The following is a 17,533-nucleotide window of genomic DNA, read 5'->3' on the forward strand; positions in this document are numbered from 1 at the left end:
TAACTGGATCTAAAACCTGTTTCTTTATGAAAACTAATAAATATACTGAAGACAAAGGGTTTCAAGAAAGCACAAAAGGCTGGAAATGAGAATGGAGATACAACATTTTTAAAGAGCATTTTTTAATTGCAAGTTATTTGTAAAACTGAAAATCATAATGAAATGAATAAATTCTAAAGTACCAAAACTACCAATAGTAAAAACACTGATTTCACTACCTAAATTTTGGATTTTGTATACTTTTATATTTTCTCTTTGATTTTATGAACATTCAGCATCTCTCTCTATTCTTTCTCTTACCCTCAACTCTTTTTTTAACCCAGTCTTTTTTCAATATTATGATCCTCCCCCTAGAAACAACCTGATTGAAAATCACGCTTATAAAAAAGGAAAAAAGGTTGAAATCTGAGTCAGAAATAGTAAATTAATCATTTAAACACCAACAGGTCTAAAACTCCAAATAAAAATACTAAATTATATAACAATCAGAGAATTAGACTAAAGAATGGATCCTTTCCGTTCCCTGGCGCTAAATGATCAATTGGCCAGCAACACCAACTAGGAATTAGCGTCATGAAGGACTTCAAAGAGTATTTGGTGCCATCTACTGGAAATCAAGCAGTCAGCATCAAACAAAGGTTTGGTTTTGTTTTTCTAGAAATTATTTTACACAAATGTATACAATGACTAGTTAAATAAAATAATCTCAAAGTACAGGTTTTGAAGAAAGCTGAAAATCCTAAAACAAAGTAGACGGGGTAACCCGGGGTAACCCCCAGCACTTAGCACCTCAAAGGCATTACATAAGCAGTGACTGATAAGGACAAACTCCAAAAATAAAAATCAGGAAATGTCTGAACCCATATTTTATGAAGAGAATTTTAAATAAAAAGCTATGTGTAATAGCATAAACATGGGCTGACAATATTTTATGTCTTCGAGCAAGGATCAAGATAAACTAATCAAAATTGGAAGTAAAAAAAAAATGTTGAAAATAGGGAAGCACTAAGACATAACACATTATACTTGTCAGATAACTTTTACTGCGCCTTTCAGAAAGCCCCAGTCTCCTTCCTGTGAGGGGCTTACACTTCAGGTGGGCATAGGATTGTATGTAAATGCCAATGCTGAGCAGCAGGTTCATTAAATGCTATGGGATGGGGGCTGGCCCGGGGGGCCGAGTGGTTAAGTTCCCCGCTCTGCTTTGGTGGCCCAGGGTTTCACCAGTTTGGATCCTGGGCGGGGACATGGCACCACTCATCAGGCCATGCTGAGGTGGCATCCCAGATGCCGCAACTGGAAGGACCCACAACTAAATATACAACTATGTACTGGGGGGCTTTGGGGAGAAGAAAAAAATAAAAAAGCAATTAAAAATCTTAAAAATAAAATAAAATGAATGCTATGGGAGTTCTGAGAGAGATGCCTCTTTAGTGAGTGCCTCAGAGCAGCAGGGAAGACAACTGTTACAGTATAATCCTTAAATGTCTAAAAAGTTCCCAAACTGTGGAATTAAAACACTCTATTTATAACCAAGTTTGACACTATGAGCTGGACATAGTTAACCACTATGACATTAATATGAATTTTGTTTTACAAGTTTTCAAGGAATTGATGTTGTTCTTTGAAGTGTAAAAATCAGGATGGCATTTTCTAGGTCAATAATTGTCAATCCCCTTCTTTGTGGCTACTTCATGATATCCAGTATCATATTAATTTTAAATACCTTTAAAAATGCTGCTTTGCAAAAATTAGTTATTCCACAAATATTTGGGGGTTTTTTTGAGGAAGATTAGCCCTGAGCCAACATCTGCTGCCAATCCTCCTCTTTTTACTGAGGAAGACTGGCCCTGAGCTAACATCCATGCCCATCTTCCTCTACGTTATATGTGGGATGCCCACAACAGCATGGCTTTTTGCCAAGTGGTGCCATGTCCGCACAGGGATCCGAACCGGTGAACCCGGGGCTGCCAAGAAGCAGAACATGCTAACTTAACTGCTGTGCCACTGGGCTGGCCCCTATTTGTGTTTTTAAAAACAGAGCAATGGCTAAACAGTGATATATACATTACACACGACACTAGTAGTTTAAAAAAGGTAGAGGTACATATACTGGCATGGAAGGATCTCCAAGGCATTGTTGAGTAAATAAGGAAGTTGTAAAATGATCCCTACAGCAAATTATTTGTGTAAAAAAAAAAAAGCCCAAATTATGTTCCTCATTTCCAACACATACATGCATAGACAAAAAGTCTGGAAGGATATACTACAAAAGATTCACAGGGAAGAAGGGGCAAGAGGACTAGAACTGTGGGTACTGTTCAAAAGGGATTTAGCTGACATGTTTTAAAATTTTTACAAGAAAATGTATTCATTTATTACTTGGGTAACTAAAGGTTAACAAAGAACTCAAGGGATGTGGTTAAGTGAAAAATGGCTACTGAACTATATTCACGAATTCAACTGATATTTATTGAGTGCTTTACTCTGTGCCAGGCAGCGTGTGGTACTGGGGCTACAGCAGCAAACAAGTCAGCAGCTCCACTTCTCAGAGCTTGATGGCTAGCGGAAGAACCAGACAGTAATACATGAACACAGTGTGTGTCAGGCAGTGATAAGCTACAAGGAAAGGGAAATGTTGCAGAGCATGTGCAGAAACTGGAAGCCTCATACACTACTGGTGGAAAACAGTTTGACAGTGTCTCGAAAAGTTACACATAGTTACTCTACGACTCAGTAATTCCACTCCTGGTTATATACCCAAGAGAAGTGAAAACATTATGTTCATACAAAAACTTGTATAGGACTGGTCATAGCAGCATTATTCATAATAGCCAAATAAGTGGAACAAGCCAAATGCCCATCAACTGATGAATTATAAATAAAAATGTGGTATATCCACAGAATAAGATATTATTCAGTCATGAAAAGGAATGAAGTCCCCACACACACTACAACATGGATGGATCTTGAAAACATTATGCTAAGCGAAAGAAGCCAGACACAAAAGGCCACATGTTGTATGATTCCATTAACAGGTTTCCACCACTATTTAAAAGTTCGCTTTACGTCACTTCGCTTTTACAGAAGACCTACACTAAACACTGTTTTTGCTAACCCAAAGAAATCTAAAGAGGATTTTCACTTTTACAAGAAAGAGTGAAAATCGAAAACAGCGTTCAGCGTTTGTTTTGCAGCGAGTCCTTATAGGGGCAGCGTGCACCCTGAGCAGCGAGAGTGGCGCCGCCAAGCTCCTTCCCGGAAACTACACTCAGCATCTCAGCATCAAGCCGCCATAGCTTTGAACTCTGTGGCATCTGGCTTTATCTCCACTTATTTTGCTAGGTTATTTTTGGGGTCTGGGAGCACTCAAAAAATTGTCCCCTATGAACTAACGGTATTTGCTTCTTCGATTAATGCCATTTTGGCTTATGAAAGTTTTCACAGACACGCTCTACTTTCAGATAGTGGGGGAACCTCTATATGAAATGTCATTTATTATGTGAAAATGTCCAGAATAGGCATGTCTTTAGAGACAGACAGTACATTAGTGATTTCTGGGGTGGAGGTGGGTGGGGATGGATGAAGAGTGACTGTTAATGGGTTTGGGGTTTCTTTTCAGGGTGATGAAATGTTTTAGAATTAGTGGTGATGCATACATAACTCTGTAAATATACTAAAACCCACTGAAATAATATACTTTGAAAAGGATGAATTTTTTCTTGATTTTTTAAATGTTAAAAAAAAAAAAGAATAAAGCAGAGTAAAGGGATAGAGAGGGAAGGGAGTTTCCTATTTTGGATAGGGTGATCAGGAATGACCTTATTTTGAGCAGAGACCTGAACCAAATAAAGAAGCTACTCCTGTAAATCTGGGGGGTGGGGGAGGGAGGAACATTCCAGGAGGAGGACCAAATGGGAAGACTCTTGAGGTAGACGCATATCTGTTCTTAAGGAAAAGCAAAGAGGCCACCAACAGAGTGCGGTAGCAAGGGGATGAGGCTGCAGGAAGCCAGGGTCCAGACTGTAAAGACTTATAGACCACAGAAAGGACTGGACTTTATTCTAATTGACAGAAAACCATCAGAGCCAGGAGCAATGTGACCTGATGCACATTTTAAAACGTTCACCTCTACTGTTGGGTGGAGAATAAGCTGAGGCAGCAAGAGAAGGAAACAGACCTATGGGGGGCTAACTGCAGTAGTCCAGGCAAGAGAGATGGCTTAAGTTAGCACAGGTGGTGAAAAGTGCTTTGATTCAATGTATATTGAATCAACATGATGTACACTTCAAACATCTTAAAACTGTACATGTCAATTATACCGCAATAAACCTGAAAAAAACAAAAACAAAAACAAACGCTGTTTGGATTCAAAATATACTCTTGAGGTTAGAGCCAAAAGGACTTGTTAATGAGAGAGATGTGAAGCCTGGGAGAAAGAGAGGAGTGAAAGATGACCCTAAGGATTCTGGTCTAAGCAAAGGAGTGAATGGAGGGGCCACGTATTGAGAGAGGGAAGCCTCAGAGAAGATGACTGGGCAGGGAAACGAGAGTTCAGTTAATCTTAAATTTGAGGTGCCTAATAATTTAGGTGCATATACAAGCCTGGAATTCAGTAAAATGGTACGGCTGGAAGTATAAATTTGAGAGCCATGGCAGAAGATGTTTGAAGTCACATGAATGGGTGACCCGGCAAGAGACTGCAGAGTCCAGGGGTTGAGTCCTGGAGCACTCTGACACTGAAGATACTTAGAAAAAGACGACTTGGCGCAATTTATGTCCTCTGAGAGGCAGCAGCCTGTAAGAGGAAAAAAAGGACGTTCCATCTTTGTTATTCTTACAGAATCAGATGATGTGATGGATAAAATTTCCTTCAAACCAAGACTTCTTTTAGGATCAGAGGTGTCTTATCTTTGACTTTCAAAGATTTCTTCCTCTTTCATTTTTTTGGTGTTAGTTCAAGGAGAGCAAATTTATTGACCTACCAGATATTGTCAGATTATTTCTTTAGAAAGAATGCTGCCTTGAGGATCTCAAGTCAAATCTCTACTAACACCACAATAAGATGTCAGTCCAAAAACCAATAATTGGGTTTGGGGCATATTATTTCATCCCAGAAGTTTTACCTTCCCTATTACACAACAATTGGGTCTGCTTTCCTTAGGTGTGCACAAATGTGGTCACAAGTAGTCTGTGTCAGAGATAATTTATAGATACACAACATTTTGGTGGGTGGGGGTATGAGAGTCTATTTAGCTCAGCTGGGAAAAAGTCCAAGCAAAATCACCCAACTGCCTGGGGCAGTGACACTTGTGCAATGGGTACTACAAGTTGCGCAAGTGATGCAGCACATTCAAATATTTAAGTACAGAAGGCAGCAGGTGGTATAAAAACCAAAAATTTCTGCCTTTATGGTCTGAATAGCCTCAGCTTTCTCATCTGGGAAATGGAGATAACAGCACCTGCTCTATCTCATAAGGATTAAATGAACCAAGGTGCTCTATACACTGTATTATGCAATGCAGTCATATTACTACTATTTTCTTTACCTGGGACTAATTTACCAGGAAAGCTTTTGAAGAACTACAATAGGGTGATCAAATTTCAGATGCAATAAGGATTTAAAAATCCAGCTAAAGAAAGTTGCAAAATTATGTACATTCAAAGATAGTGATTATACAATTTTTTCAAAAAATAAAAGATTAGAAACAACTTGAATGTCCATCAATGGGGAATTAGTTAAAATAAATTATAGTCCATCCTACACGGGACTATAATTGCTGCCCTTAAAAAAAAAAAAGAGGCAATATTACATGTACTGATAACCTTAACATGTACTAATAAAGGAAAAAGAACTAGGTGCAAAACAGTGAGTAGAGTGAATAAAATAAAATATATCCATCTATATTATGTTTGTGTATATATGGAATATCTCTAAAAAGATATACAATTATCTTGTTGCTATAAACCCTTTGTGCTGTCTGAACTATGTTCTGTGTGTCTGTACTACTCAAAAACCCAAAATTTAAAATCTAACCACAAAGCCTCAAATATCAGCGAGATATAAAACAAAATGAGTAATCATTATTATCTTCAACATAAAAAGAGCTTCCTTCAAATAAGAAAAAGAAAAACTTGCCAATAGGCAAATGGATCCAAGATTTGGAATTTGCATTTTACAAAAGAAATATGTACGGCTAACACATTTTTAAAATGTTTGTCCTCTCTAGAAATTAAACAAATTAAAACCAAATGCCATTATTTTACCCATCAGATTGGAAACTTTTTTTTTTTTGTAGGGGAAGATTTGCCCTAAGCTAACATCTGTTGCCAACCTTTATCCTTTTTCTTCCTTCACCCCACACCCCGACACCCTGCAAAGGCCCAGTACATAGTTGTGTATAGTTTAAGTTCTTCTCGTTCTTCTGTGTGAGCCCCGGCCACAACGTGGCTACTGACAGACAAGTGGCGGGGTTCCGGGCCTGGGAAACTGAACCTGGGCCGCTGAAGCAGAGCACGCCGAACTTTAACCACTAGGCCATTAGGGTTGGCTCAGATTGGAAACTTTAAAAACATTATTACACCCAATGTTGGTGCACATACATGAAATGGAAATGCTCATACTTTACTGGTTAAAGTCAATTGTTACCTTTCTAGCCATACATATCAAAAGCCTTAAAGTGTGCACACACACACCTTTATCTCACCCAGCAATGCCACATCTAAGAACTGAACCCAAGGAAATAAAACAACAAGTACAAAAAGATCTATGCAACAGGGATACTACTCACAGTTTTAATTCTAACAGCAAGTCAGGGGAGGGAAGCCCATGTTCACCAATAAAAGATTAATTAGTAATTTATGGTACAACCAAGTAGCTACTAAAAGCTAAGTTTCCAAAGAATATGTAAGAGTATTTAAAAAATGTACACAGCACATGGGAGAAAAAGGATTAGCAAAAGAGAACAGCATATACATTTTGATCTCACGGGTAGGGGTAGGAAACACACACCCATAGGAGCCTGGAAAGACATACACCAAAATATTAACACTGATTATTTCTGGGAGCAGATTACAGGTGATTTTTGGCTTTTCTTTTTACTTTTTGGTTTCTCTCAAGTTTTTTTTTTACAATAAGCACGTATTGCTTTTAAATTAGAGAGAAAACAATAAATGGTATTTGAGGGAAAAAACACAGAAAATACAAAAATCTAGTTATACTTTTTCATTCTTCTAATATTTAAACTACAGAGAATCCTGATTATCTGAATCTATGTATGAAAAAAGAAAATGTGTAGGGAGACTCTGCTATCTACTAATAAAAATATTTGCCAAATACAAAAGGGTAGAAATATTGCTTTATTTGAGAAACATACATCCCAATTACTTTTATGTGTTTTAAAAAGTCCTAAAGAGTGTCCGAAAAGAAAACACATATAGCTTCCATAGGAATAAGGACAAAAAAAATGGGGTTGATGATTGCCCCAAGTGATATTTCCTAAAAGAAAAAAATGTAATGTTTTAACTTTTCTTCTTTTGAGGCAGGATAAGTGAAGTACACACATCATAAATAGAATTCTCTTACTTTCCAAGGCTGAAGGACTGTGATCCTGTTTTTGATGCTTATTAAATACAAAATCCACTTCTTCTAATCAAGATGAGGGGAAAAAATCATTTTTCAGCATTTCAATTCTCATGCAATGAAATCCAAAGGTCTGTTGAATCCACCTTTTCGATTCATGTACTGCCTACAACAAGAAAATTTATTGTTTATTAAAAAAAAATTCTGGACTCCTCTTATTAAAAGAATAATCATATGCTTCAGAGATTAAACCTATAAATCATCTTTAAAATGGCAAAGTCTAGGGTAAGAAGTATTCAAGGTTATTTAATGCTCATTAAAAAGAGGTTATTTCACTTTTAAAATAAGCCAAAACCTTTTAGATTTGTTTAAAATCCAAATAGAAGTATGGAAATATACTTTCAAAACTACTTAAGAAGATTCTACAGACTTAAAAAAAAATCAATTGACAATGTATATCTATTTCAGGTAACATCAAACTTCTAGTTTAAGAAAATAGAGAAGAGTTTAAAAAAAGGTACCCATCAAGCAAACACGATCTCACACTGTACTAGTTCTCCCCTTACGACTTTACTTGAAGGTAATTTTACAAAGGACTGTCAAGATAATTCCTGTAACTTAACTCACAGGAGTCTCAATCACATTATTCATATTCTAAATTAATTGGAGTATTAGTCTTTCATTAGCGATAAAGGTAGAGAGAAAGGCAATGTTTGAAGATGTCTCGACTTTTCATTTCATCAGGAACTCAGGGAGATTTCAAGTATGGATTGGTTTGTTCTATGGTATTAATAAAATACGCGTATACTTAACAGAAGAATATATTTACAGGTGAAATCCTTACACAATCAATCTAGGTAAATAATTCAAGAGGGATCTATTTTAAACCTATAATTATAAGGAAATTAAAGTCTAAAGACTTGAGACTATGCTGTTTTGAATCGAGAGAACTATCTATAGCACTAAATTATTTACACCAACTATCCTTCTCTATAATAGTTCTTAATTCATATGTAAATTGGAAATTATTTTAACATATCAGAACATAAGCAGGGAAGATTAAAACAAGGGACAGTACAGAAACTATTAAAAGAAGGGACTATATGGAAAACTGCTACATTTCCTGTAAACACAATTATCCCACAATAAATTTTTTCCCAAGCACATAATTTATATCATGAGTTCAAACATAATAATGGGGGCTATGCATACCTGTACTTCCTCTTCTGAGACACATTTATGGCATAAGCATTTACAGAGCCATCCACCTTTTTCCCCTGGAGGAAAGCAATAAACAAATATTAAAAACAGAAAGGATATATTAAATGCCCTGATGCAGAGCTGGATCTTATAGACACATTTAAATGGCAAGATCCATTTAAGTATGGGGTAATCCAATCAGAGAAAGAGAATTTTTAGATCCTGATGATATCCTATGAACCCCCAAGTGTTACAACTCTATGTTCACATTTTTATAGTCACACATAAGCAACTGAAACAATATTTAAATCAACAAACATTCATGGTATATGTATTATGTGCAAGGCATGCAGGGAAACAGGGTAGCAGATCCTAACCTTTTTTGGTCAAAAAAATTCTTTGAAATCAAATACAAGTTACGGATATTTTTCTAGAAATATTCACATTCACACAAAACTTAACTTACGACTTTAGCTCACAGCATTCTCACAGTCACCACTCATCTAAATCTCATTTCTTACACAGGCCTTGCAATTTTGATTTTTAAATCAAGAATCAGAATACAGGATAACAGATGCTAATATTGTGTCAACTTCTATATCGACCTTACTTATGTGGCATTTACCCTCTTTATCACTAACTGCTTGATGAGTCTTTTTGATTCAGCCAACTCACCACACCACTTGCCGTTCCTTAGGCCTGAACTGCTTTCCCAACCTCCATCCAATCTTCAACTCTGTTTCTTATCCATCGTTCTGCCCAATCCAAATGACTGAGCTGCTAGGAAGCACCCTCTTCTCTAACTCCCAGAGAAAGTTAACTGTGGTTTCCTCACAATATCCCCCATTTTCTCCCCTGCACTATCATGATGCATATACATGGTATTATTTCTCCTATGAGACTGCAAGCTTCTTGATGGAGGGATATGGCTGCAAGTCACCTTGCCCTTCAGACATCCTAAGCTACTGCACTTCTAGGTGCTCAGAAAATGACTCAGTTAAATGTATGAACATCACTGGTCAATGCCATCTCAAACACACACACACACAAGACCCCCAACGCCCCCCTACCCCATTATTACTCATGGGAGTGTACCCTATCTGTGTGGTATACTTATTAGATATCTGATTTAGGGCCAAAAAAGTATTCCTATCCACTGACCTAAAGGCATGCACAGGTGAGGTAAATATTTGAAGTTGAACTAAAATAAATATATTTGGTCTTCCTTTTCTAGTCCTATTTTTACTACATTTTGTGGTAGGGCGGTGGTGGGGTGCGATATTGGGTAAATTACAGGAGGTGTATTATTTTGACCTCCCAAGAACAGGAAATAGGCATGAGCTGGAAAGACTGGCTTGGAAAAAGAGTAAATGATGCTCACCTTTTTACTAAGTTCAATTCCTAAAGGTTTACTAATTTTTCTTTCTTTTTTTTTTTTTTTGAGGAAGATTAGCCCTGAGCTAACATCTGCCGCCAATCCTCCTCTTTTTGCTGAGGGAGACGGGCCCTGAGCTAACATCTGTGCCTATCTTTCTCTACTTTATATGTGGGACACCTACCACAGCATGGCTTGACAAGGGGTGCCATGTCTGCACCTGGGATCCGAACCAGCAAACCCCGGGCTGCCAAAGTGGAACGTGCGAACTTAACTGCTGTGCCACTGGGCTGGCCCCAAGGTTTACTAATTTTTGAAAACTATTTGCAGAGTTGTATGTTATTAGCCCTATTTTCATTTACATGCTAGAAAAGAAAATTTTCCATTAATAAACATAACCAAACTTTGAAACTTTCTGGAATGTTAAAATGGAAGGGAAAATAAGTGATTACATTGGCATATGAAAAGGTGCCACCATAGATCAATGATGAAATATCATAAGATACACGTTACTGAAAAACAGAAACGGGCTGAGGGATTTTACAATCAATAGTCATGAAGCCAACTGCATAAGAACTAAATTAACATCCATGTAGATGTCATTAAAAAAATAACTGACATCGGGGCTGGCCCCGTGGCCGAGTGGTTAAGTTCGCGCACTCCGCTGCAGGCGGCCCAGTGTTTCGTTGGTTCGAATCCTGGGCGTGGACATGGCACTGCTCATCAAACCACGCTGAAGCAGCGTCCCACATGCCACAACTAGAAGGACCCACAACGAAGAATATACAACTATGTACTGCGGGGCTTTGGGAAGAAAAAGGAAAAAAAAATAAAAAATCTTAAAAAAAAAATAAATAAATAACTGACATCATTTGTTCTGGTGGTACTTCATACTTTTTATGGGATCTATGAATTCTCACCTAATTTTTCCTTTATAAACAAACATCTTTAGCACAGACTACATTTAAAAGTGAAGTATGGCTCCATCTTTACATATGATTCTCAGAGATTTCAAACGTAACAGCAGGCAATAGCAAAAAAAAAAAAAAAAGAATTACACTGAATTCCTTTCCTATTCTTCTAGAATACCAAAATTATAGTTGCCTTACTTTGGAGATATTTTTATTCATCCAATACATATATCAATAAACCATTTCACTTACAAAATACTCTTTGGAAAACAAGATTTGGTATATTCAAGGGAAAAAATCTGATACATAAACTGCATTAAATTCCAAAAGTGGGTTCACATAACCATTTGAGAGAACAAGAGCTCATTCTTAATTTTCTCACCTCAAAAGAGTCATGCCCCAGTGCTCCTCTTAGGTCATACACCGTCATTTTAAGGAAACGTGTGAGCTCTACATGGCACATCAGTTAGAGAGAAACTCTTACAGCATCTGAGATTAGGGGAAGTTGATTATTTTTGACATTTTTCCTCAGAAGTCTCAATTTCCATTTGCAAAACTAAATGGACTTAAAATTCTAGAAAACAAAGTTTTAAAAATATATTCTCTTTCCACACACACTCTCCCTGTCTATCCTGACTAGCTCCCTCTCTCCATCCCCCTCTCTTCCCCTCTTTTCATTTCCTTTCTCTCCATTTCCCCCTCCCTTATTTCTCTACTCCTATCTCCCTCTACTCTCTCCCCCTCCCTCCCCAAAAGCCCTCTCTTCATCTCCCTCCCTCTTTTTCCTCCCCCACTTCCTTATTCTCTCCAGTATTACGATCAAGGCTAGACAGCATTCACTCTCCAATCCACCCTTCTTCTGAGCGAAGAGATATGTATGCGGCTACCCAACGTCATCTTTATCTGTCAGCTGAATTTCACTCTCCTGTTTCACAGCATTCCTCCTTTCTACAATCTTTTCTTGGTTAACCGTACTATCACCCAGTCTTTCATCCTGTTACCTCAGAATCATCACTGACTACTCACTCCCACTCCCACCACCACCACCACTACCCCTGCTTCCTGAATGGTTCTCAATCTGCCGTCCCCTTCTCTCAGTTCAGGCCTTCACCATCTTCCACTTGCACAACTCAGCAGTTCTCCTGCCTCCAGTCTAACCCACCTCCCATCTGTCCTCCATGCTACCCCAGGTCATCCTTCTAAAACACACATAGAATCCTGGCATCCCCTTGCTTAAAAATCATTGCTTCCTTTCCACAATACCTAAAGAATCAACTCTGAATGCCTTAGCATGGCTAAGGGTATCAAAAGCCCTCCCTGATTTGCCTCCTACCTCTATTTCTAGCCTCGTTCGTACTTACTAGCCCATCAGCACCCTTTCACCAGTCACTGAATTTGAAATTCCCACAATACACTATGCTCCTTCACACCTACAGGGTATTTTCATGAGCTCTTTCCTCTACTTCAAATGATCTTCCTGCTCTTCATCTGATCTCCTTTAAGGTCTAGCTCAAACATCCCAGGCAAACACTCCTTGAATTCCAACAGCAGCTCACTGCTTCCGTCTCTGCACTCTCAAGGCCCTTCTCACAGACAGTTGTATCAACGCAAGAAATTACAAGTGATAGTAAAAGAATCTGGAAAAATGGGACAGTCATAATGGATTAATTCAAATGAGAATGCTTAACTGGCTGCATGTTTTACTTACTTTGGTGGAGTCAAAGGAGGCAAATCCCATTAGCTTCATCATTTCTATTTCTTCCTCTGTTTTGCCCTCTAAGTCTTCTTCTGCAAAAGTAAGTGATAATTTTTTAATTTAATTTTTTTTTTTAAAGATTGGCACCTGGGCTAACAACTGTTGCCAATCTTCGTTTTTTTTTTTTTTCCTGCTTTATTTCCCAACCTCCCCCACCCTCCCCCTGGTACATAGTTGTATATCTTAGTTGCAGATCCTTCTAGTTGTGGGATGTGGGACGCTGCCTCAACGTGGCCTGATGAGCGGTGCCATGTCCGCGCCCAGGATCCAAACCCTGGGCTGCTGCAGCGGAGCATGAGAACTTAACCACTCGGCCATGGAGCCGGCCCCGAGTGATAATTCTTTTAACTCTATCATTTTATATATATAAAAAGAGAGATGGCAATAGATTAACAGTCATTCCACCTCACCAGCAGAGAACATACAAAACAATTAGCTAAAGACTTGAGTCTAATGAAAAAAACGCCTCTTCATTTTGGACAGAATGTTACTTAAGGTACAAGGAAGGAATGTGCTCTCTATCCTCCATCTGAAGAGACTGCTTAAAAGGACAAGCCTGGAGCCTTTAGGCAGGACCACCTTTAAAATCAGGCATGACACTGGCTTTGAAAGTACTTCCAAAATAAAATATTCTCATGTTTTTACTTGTCCTTCCTACATTAGGAGCACAACAGATAACCAGCAACTCACTAATGAACAATTAAAACAATCTTAAAACCATATGCAAAGAACACTGTAAAAAACAATATTTAAATGTTCAAAAATTATACTTTTATAATTTTATCATGACTGATATTATCTAAACAAGGCTGTATTTTTCCTACAGTTATTTATTTAACAACATTACCAGTAATCTGACGCTCTTTGCTCTTTGTTTCTTTTGTTTCTTTCTTTTCCTCATCTCTTCTTTCTTTCAATCGAGAAGGGGAAGGAGATGTGGATCTATGTCGTCTTGGGGATCTAATATTTAACAAGTAAAAATGTCAGAAACAGAGACATACCCAGTGAGATGTGTCGATCAGCACAGATATACATGAGTGCCTGAAAGGGAAAGGCTGAGCGAAAGCCAGGCTCCAGAGAACCAGGGCTCCACTCCCCAGAGCAGAATGTGCAAGGATCTGCCTAGGTCCTGATAGTTACCAAAAGATCAAAAACACAGTTTACTGTTTAATCATCAGTCTTACTCAGTATAGCTAGGGCTAAAAAATTTTTTGTAAGGCAGAAAAATATAACTAGGCAGTTTCTAACAATTGGACACAAACACACAAAAAGTTGACTTAAACAGCAACTGACACTTAACAAGAATCAAGAGTCCCTTTCTAAGGTTCTTTCAAGATCTCACATTCTTGATTACATCCTTGAATAAATGGTTATCGCCAAAAAGCTAATAAAAAACAAAACAAAAATACAAAACACCTATTTCTTACTCTTGCCAAACACCTTGATGAGTGCTTTTCATGTATTATTTCTCATTTACTCCTCAAGGCAACTCTAGGGTATGGAGAGTGTTAATTACACCCCATTTTACCAATGGAAATGTTAGCTTTAGAATAAAGTGAGTTTAAGTTCCCTTCATTTCATGAAATTGTAAATTCTCTTATAAGTGATAAAAACAAAGTTAAAGGCAGTGACTAGTTTCTCTGAGGCTTGTGGTGAAAGTTTTGGTTATTTTCTGCACTCACCTGGAGCGTCTTCTGTGCGGGGATCGAGAGCGGCTCCTTCTCCGATCTCTCTCCCGGGACCGGGACCTTTCTCGGCGCCTGCGTTCTCTCTCCCGGGACGTGGACCGGGACCGCCTACGCTCTAATACAAACACACGAAATCACACAACCACAAAATTACCTCAAATATCTGGAGCTGAGCTATCCAAGAGAAATATCATGCGAGCCATTTCTAGTAGTGACATTAAAAAAGTAAAAAGAAGCAAGTGGAATTAATTTTAACAATATATGTTATTTCACCCAATACAAACTATTTCAACATGTACTCAGTATAAAAAATTATTGATGACAGACTTTACATCCTTTTTTGGGTACTAAATCAAGGAAATCCGGTGTGTATTCTACACTTAAACAGCACTTCTTAATTCAGAATAAGCACTTTTTAAGCGCTTAATAGCCATGTGTGGATCACGGCCTCACTTAACTTTTAAGAAAATCCAGTCTTGGCTAGTTGAAGGTGATAAAATCTAACCAGGGGGCAGAACCGAGGGTCTAAGTTAGATCTCGTGATCGAAGTCCTGGGTTCTTTACATCGCACTACCTCGTTTACGGGGGTGAGGGCCAGAAAACATTACCAGGTGAGCTCCCTGGACGCAAAATTCTAAATATCGATTTCTCTATTATAAACTGCAAAAGAAACTAACAATGAGCTTTTAATAACCAGGCAGTATCACATGCTGAATGTTAAGGAATGTGACAGTTTTTAAAGGTAGGTAATATTGCCCCCAATTCCTAATTAAGGAAATTAAGACTCAGAAAGGTTGGATGACTTGCGCACGGTCACCCAGAAATTTAGCGAGGGAACCGTGGTCTGATTCTAAATCCCCCAACCACAAGTATAACAAAAGTCATATAAGGTTGACAAAGAGTTGGCGAAACTCTAATTTTGAGGGGGAAAAAAAAAACCCTGCCTTCAAACAAGAGGGCTGAAGAATCTAGGGCCCAGGTGTTCGTTCCCCCTTCCACCCCCGGTTCTCCTCCGCCGCCACTGCCCTCGCACTGGCGGGGTCGGGACGCGCCTCCGACCGAGCCCCAGACCCTCCAAACTGCTTCTGGACTCACCCCGCCGCGGGGAGCGGCTGCGGCTGCGACCCATCCGGAGCCCTCCTCCACCCCGCACCGCCCCGGAAACGATTGTGGAACAACTTCCGGGGGGCAGGGTACTGAGCTTTCACCGCCGACTGGAAAACGGCGAAACGACTCGCGAGGGTTCCGGTGTCTAAAGAAGGGAGGCTGCGCTGAGCCACCCCAGAATCCTGCGGTCACGCCCCAGTGCCTCCCAGAGATGGTGGTGAGAAGAGAGTTGTCATCTCGGCTCCTCCAGCCGCACTTTCGTGCTGGCGTCCTCATATTTTAGTGTCCCCTTGAGCATTAAAATGTGCTACTTCATGTTATTCTTAGAAACGCCTGGAAAAACCCGTATATCCATCACTCTAACACAGTTCTCATTTTTCTCCCCATTTCTCTTTCCAGTTCTTGTCCATATGCATTATTTCATAAGAAACCAATCCTAAACATAGGCAAACAGTTGCACTAGGGCGGGTCAAGGGGCACAGGGAGCAAGGGGAAAGCATGGGTAAGAGCCTGTACTGTGGTTTTTGCGGGAAGGAATAGCAGAGGCAGGGTAAGCAGGCAGAGGTTTAAGATTGGCTAGTTTGAGTAATTTCAGCGGGCTTTGGGATGTAGGGGCTGTCCAGAGTTGTTTGGTACCTGGCCCTGGGGTCCCGGGGGCAAAGGAATATTGCCTTGGCGTGTGAGAGTTTGATAGAGAAGGTGGTTGGAGGGTATGGGCTTTCGGTTGGCTGCTTTACATACGAAAGGCACACTCAAAAGGGGAGACATTTGCTATCTCTAGGAATTAGCTAGCCCCGGGTGGAGGGGCCGTCTCAGCAAGGCCCCAAATGTCAAAACATCAGAAAATAAAAGAAATAAAAAGGCATGATTAATACAATGATTCACACATTTATTGCACACCTATGTACCAGAGGATTAATCAGTGAAAAAGATACAAGTCCGTGAGGGATACAAACAAGTAAATAATGTGAAAGGGCATTGATAGGGGAAGAACAAGATATTATGAGTGCACATAAGACCTGTACCTAACTGGTTTTGAAGGAGAGGATTGTCAAAAGTTTCCAGGAGGGAATGATGTCCAAAGAAAACCTTAAGGATGAGTAGAAATTAGCCAGGTGAAATGGGCTGATGTTTGTGGTGGAGAGAGGCGGAAGAGACTGTACAGGCAGAGGTGACTGAATGTGCAAGGGCAAGAGCCAAGGGAGAGTGTGGGCTATGTAGAGAACTAAAGTATGGCAGCCACCGAGGGAGCAAGGAGCAGAATGGGCTGCTTCACCTATGGCAAAGAGTCATCCTGAGGCAAAGGCAATAGGGAGTCTTTGAAAAGCTTTAAGGACGGGAGGGAATCAGATTTGAGTTTATTCAGAGAACACTGTGGGTCATGTGGAGACTTGACTAGAGGGGGAATATAATGGGAGGCTGGTACAATAATCTAGATTGGAAATTACAGTGGCCTGTACTAGAATGGTATCAGTAGGTAAAGCGGAAAGTGGCTGAATTTGAGAAATAGTTGGTAAAACTGGAAAAACTTGATTTTTGAATGCAGAGGATGAGGGAATTAAAGATTCAAGAATGACATCCAGGTTTCTGGCTTGTGAAAGTGGGTAGATGGCAGCATCATTTGCTAAGATAAGGCATATAAAATTCTGGGGAAAGAAGATGTTCACGCTAAATGGACATGCTAATTTGAGGTGCCATTTTGAACACCCAGAGGAGATGCCAACTAAATGTGTATCTGGAACTCAGAGGAGAGATCTAGACTGGAACTACAGAGAAAGGAATCAGAACACAGATGTTCATTTGAAGCCATGACAGCGCATGAAATCACCTGGTGCAGGCTCGGAATAGAAAAGGGCCTGGGGACCGCAGACTAAGAGGAGTCTCCAAAAGGAGACTAAGGAGTGGCCAGAGAAG

At 39.3% G+C, this 17,533-nt stretch overlaps 1 protein-coding gene across 1 annotated transcript; it reads right to left on the reverse strand.

Annotated features, from left to right (window-relative positions):
• Nucleotides 1–7,336: 7,336 nt before the first annotated feature.
• Nucleotides 7,337–15,679, reverse strand: SNRNP27 (small nuclear ribonucleoprotein U4/U6.U5 subunit 27). The gene is made up of 6 exons (XM_046663247.1): nt 15,608–15,679; nt 14,507–14,627; nt 13,672–13,784; nt 12,777–12,856; nt 8,795–8,859; nt 7,337–7,748 (listed from the first exon to the last, which is right to left on the reverse strand). The coding sequence occupies exons 1-6, from the start codon at nt 15,639–15,641 to the stop codon at nt 7,694–7,696; spliced, it is 468 nt and encodes a 155-aa protein (XP_046519203.1). The 5' UTR covers nt 15,642–15,679; the 3' UTR covers nt 7,337–7,693.
• Between the last annotated feature and the right edge of the window lie 1,854 nt (nt 15,680–17,533).

This window comes from Equus quagga, chromosome 5, assembly GCF_021613505.1.
Source record: "Equus quagga isolate Etosha38 chromosome 5, UCLA_HA_Equagga_1.0, whole genome shotgun sequence".
NCBI lineage: Eukaryota > Metazoa > Chordata > Mammalia > Perissodactyla > Equidae > Equus > Equus quagga.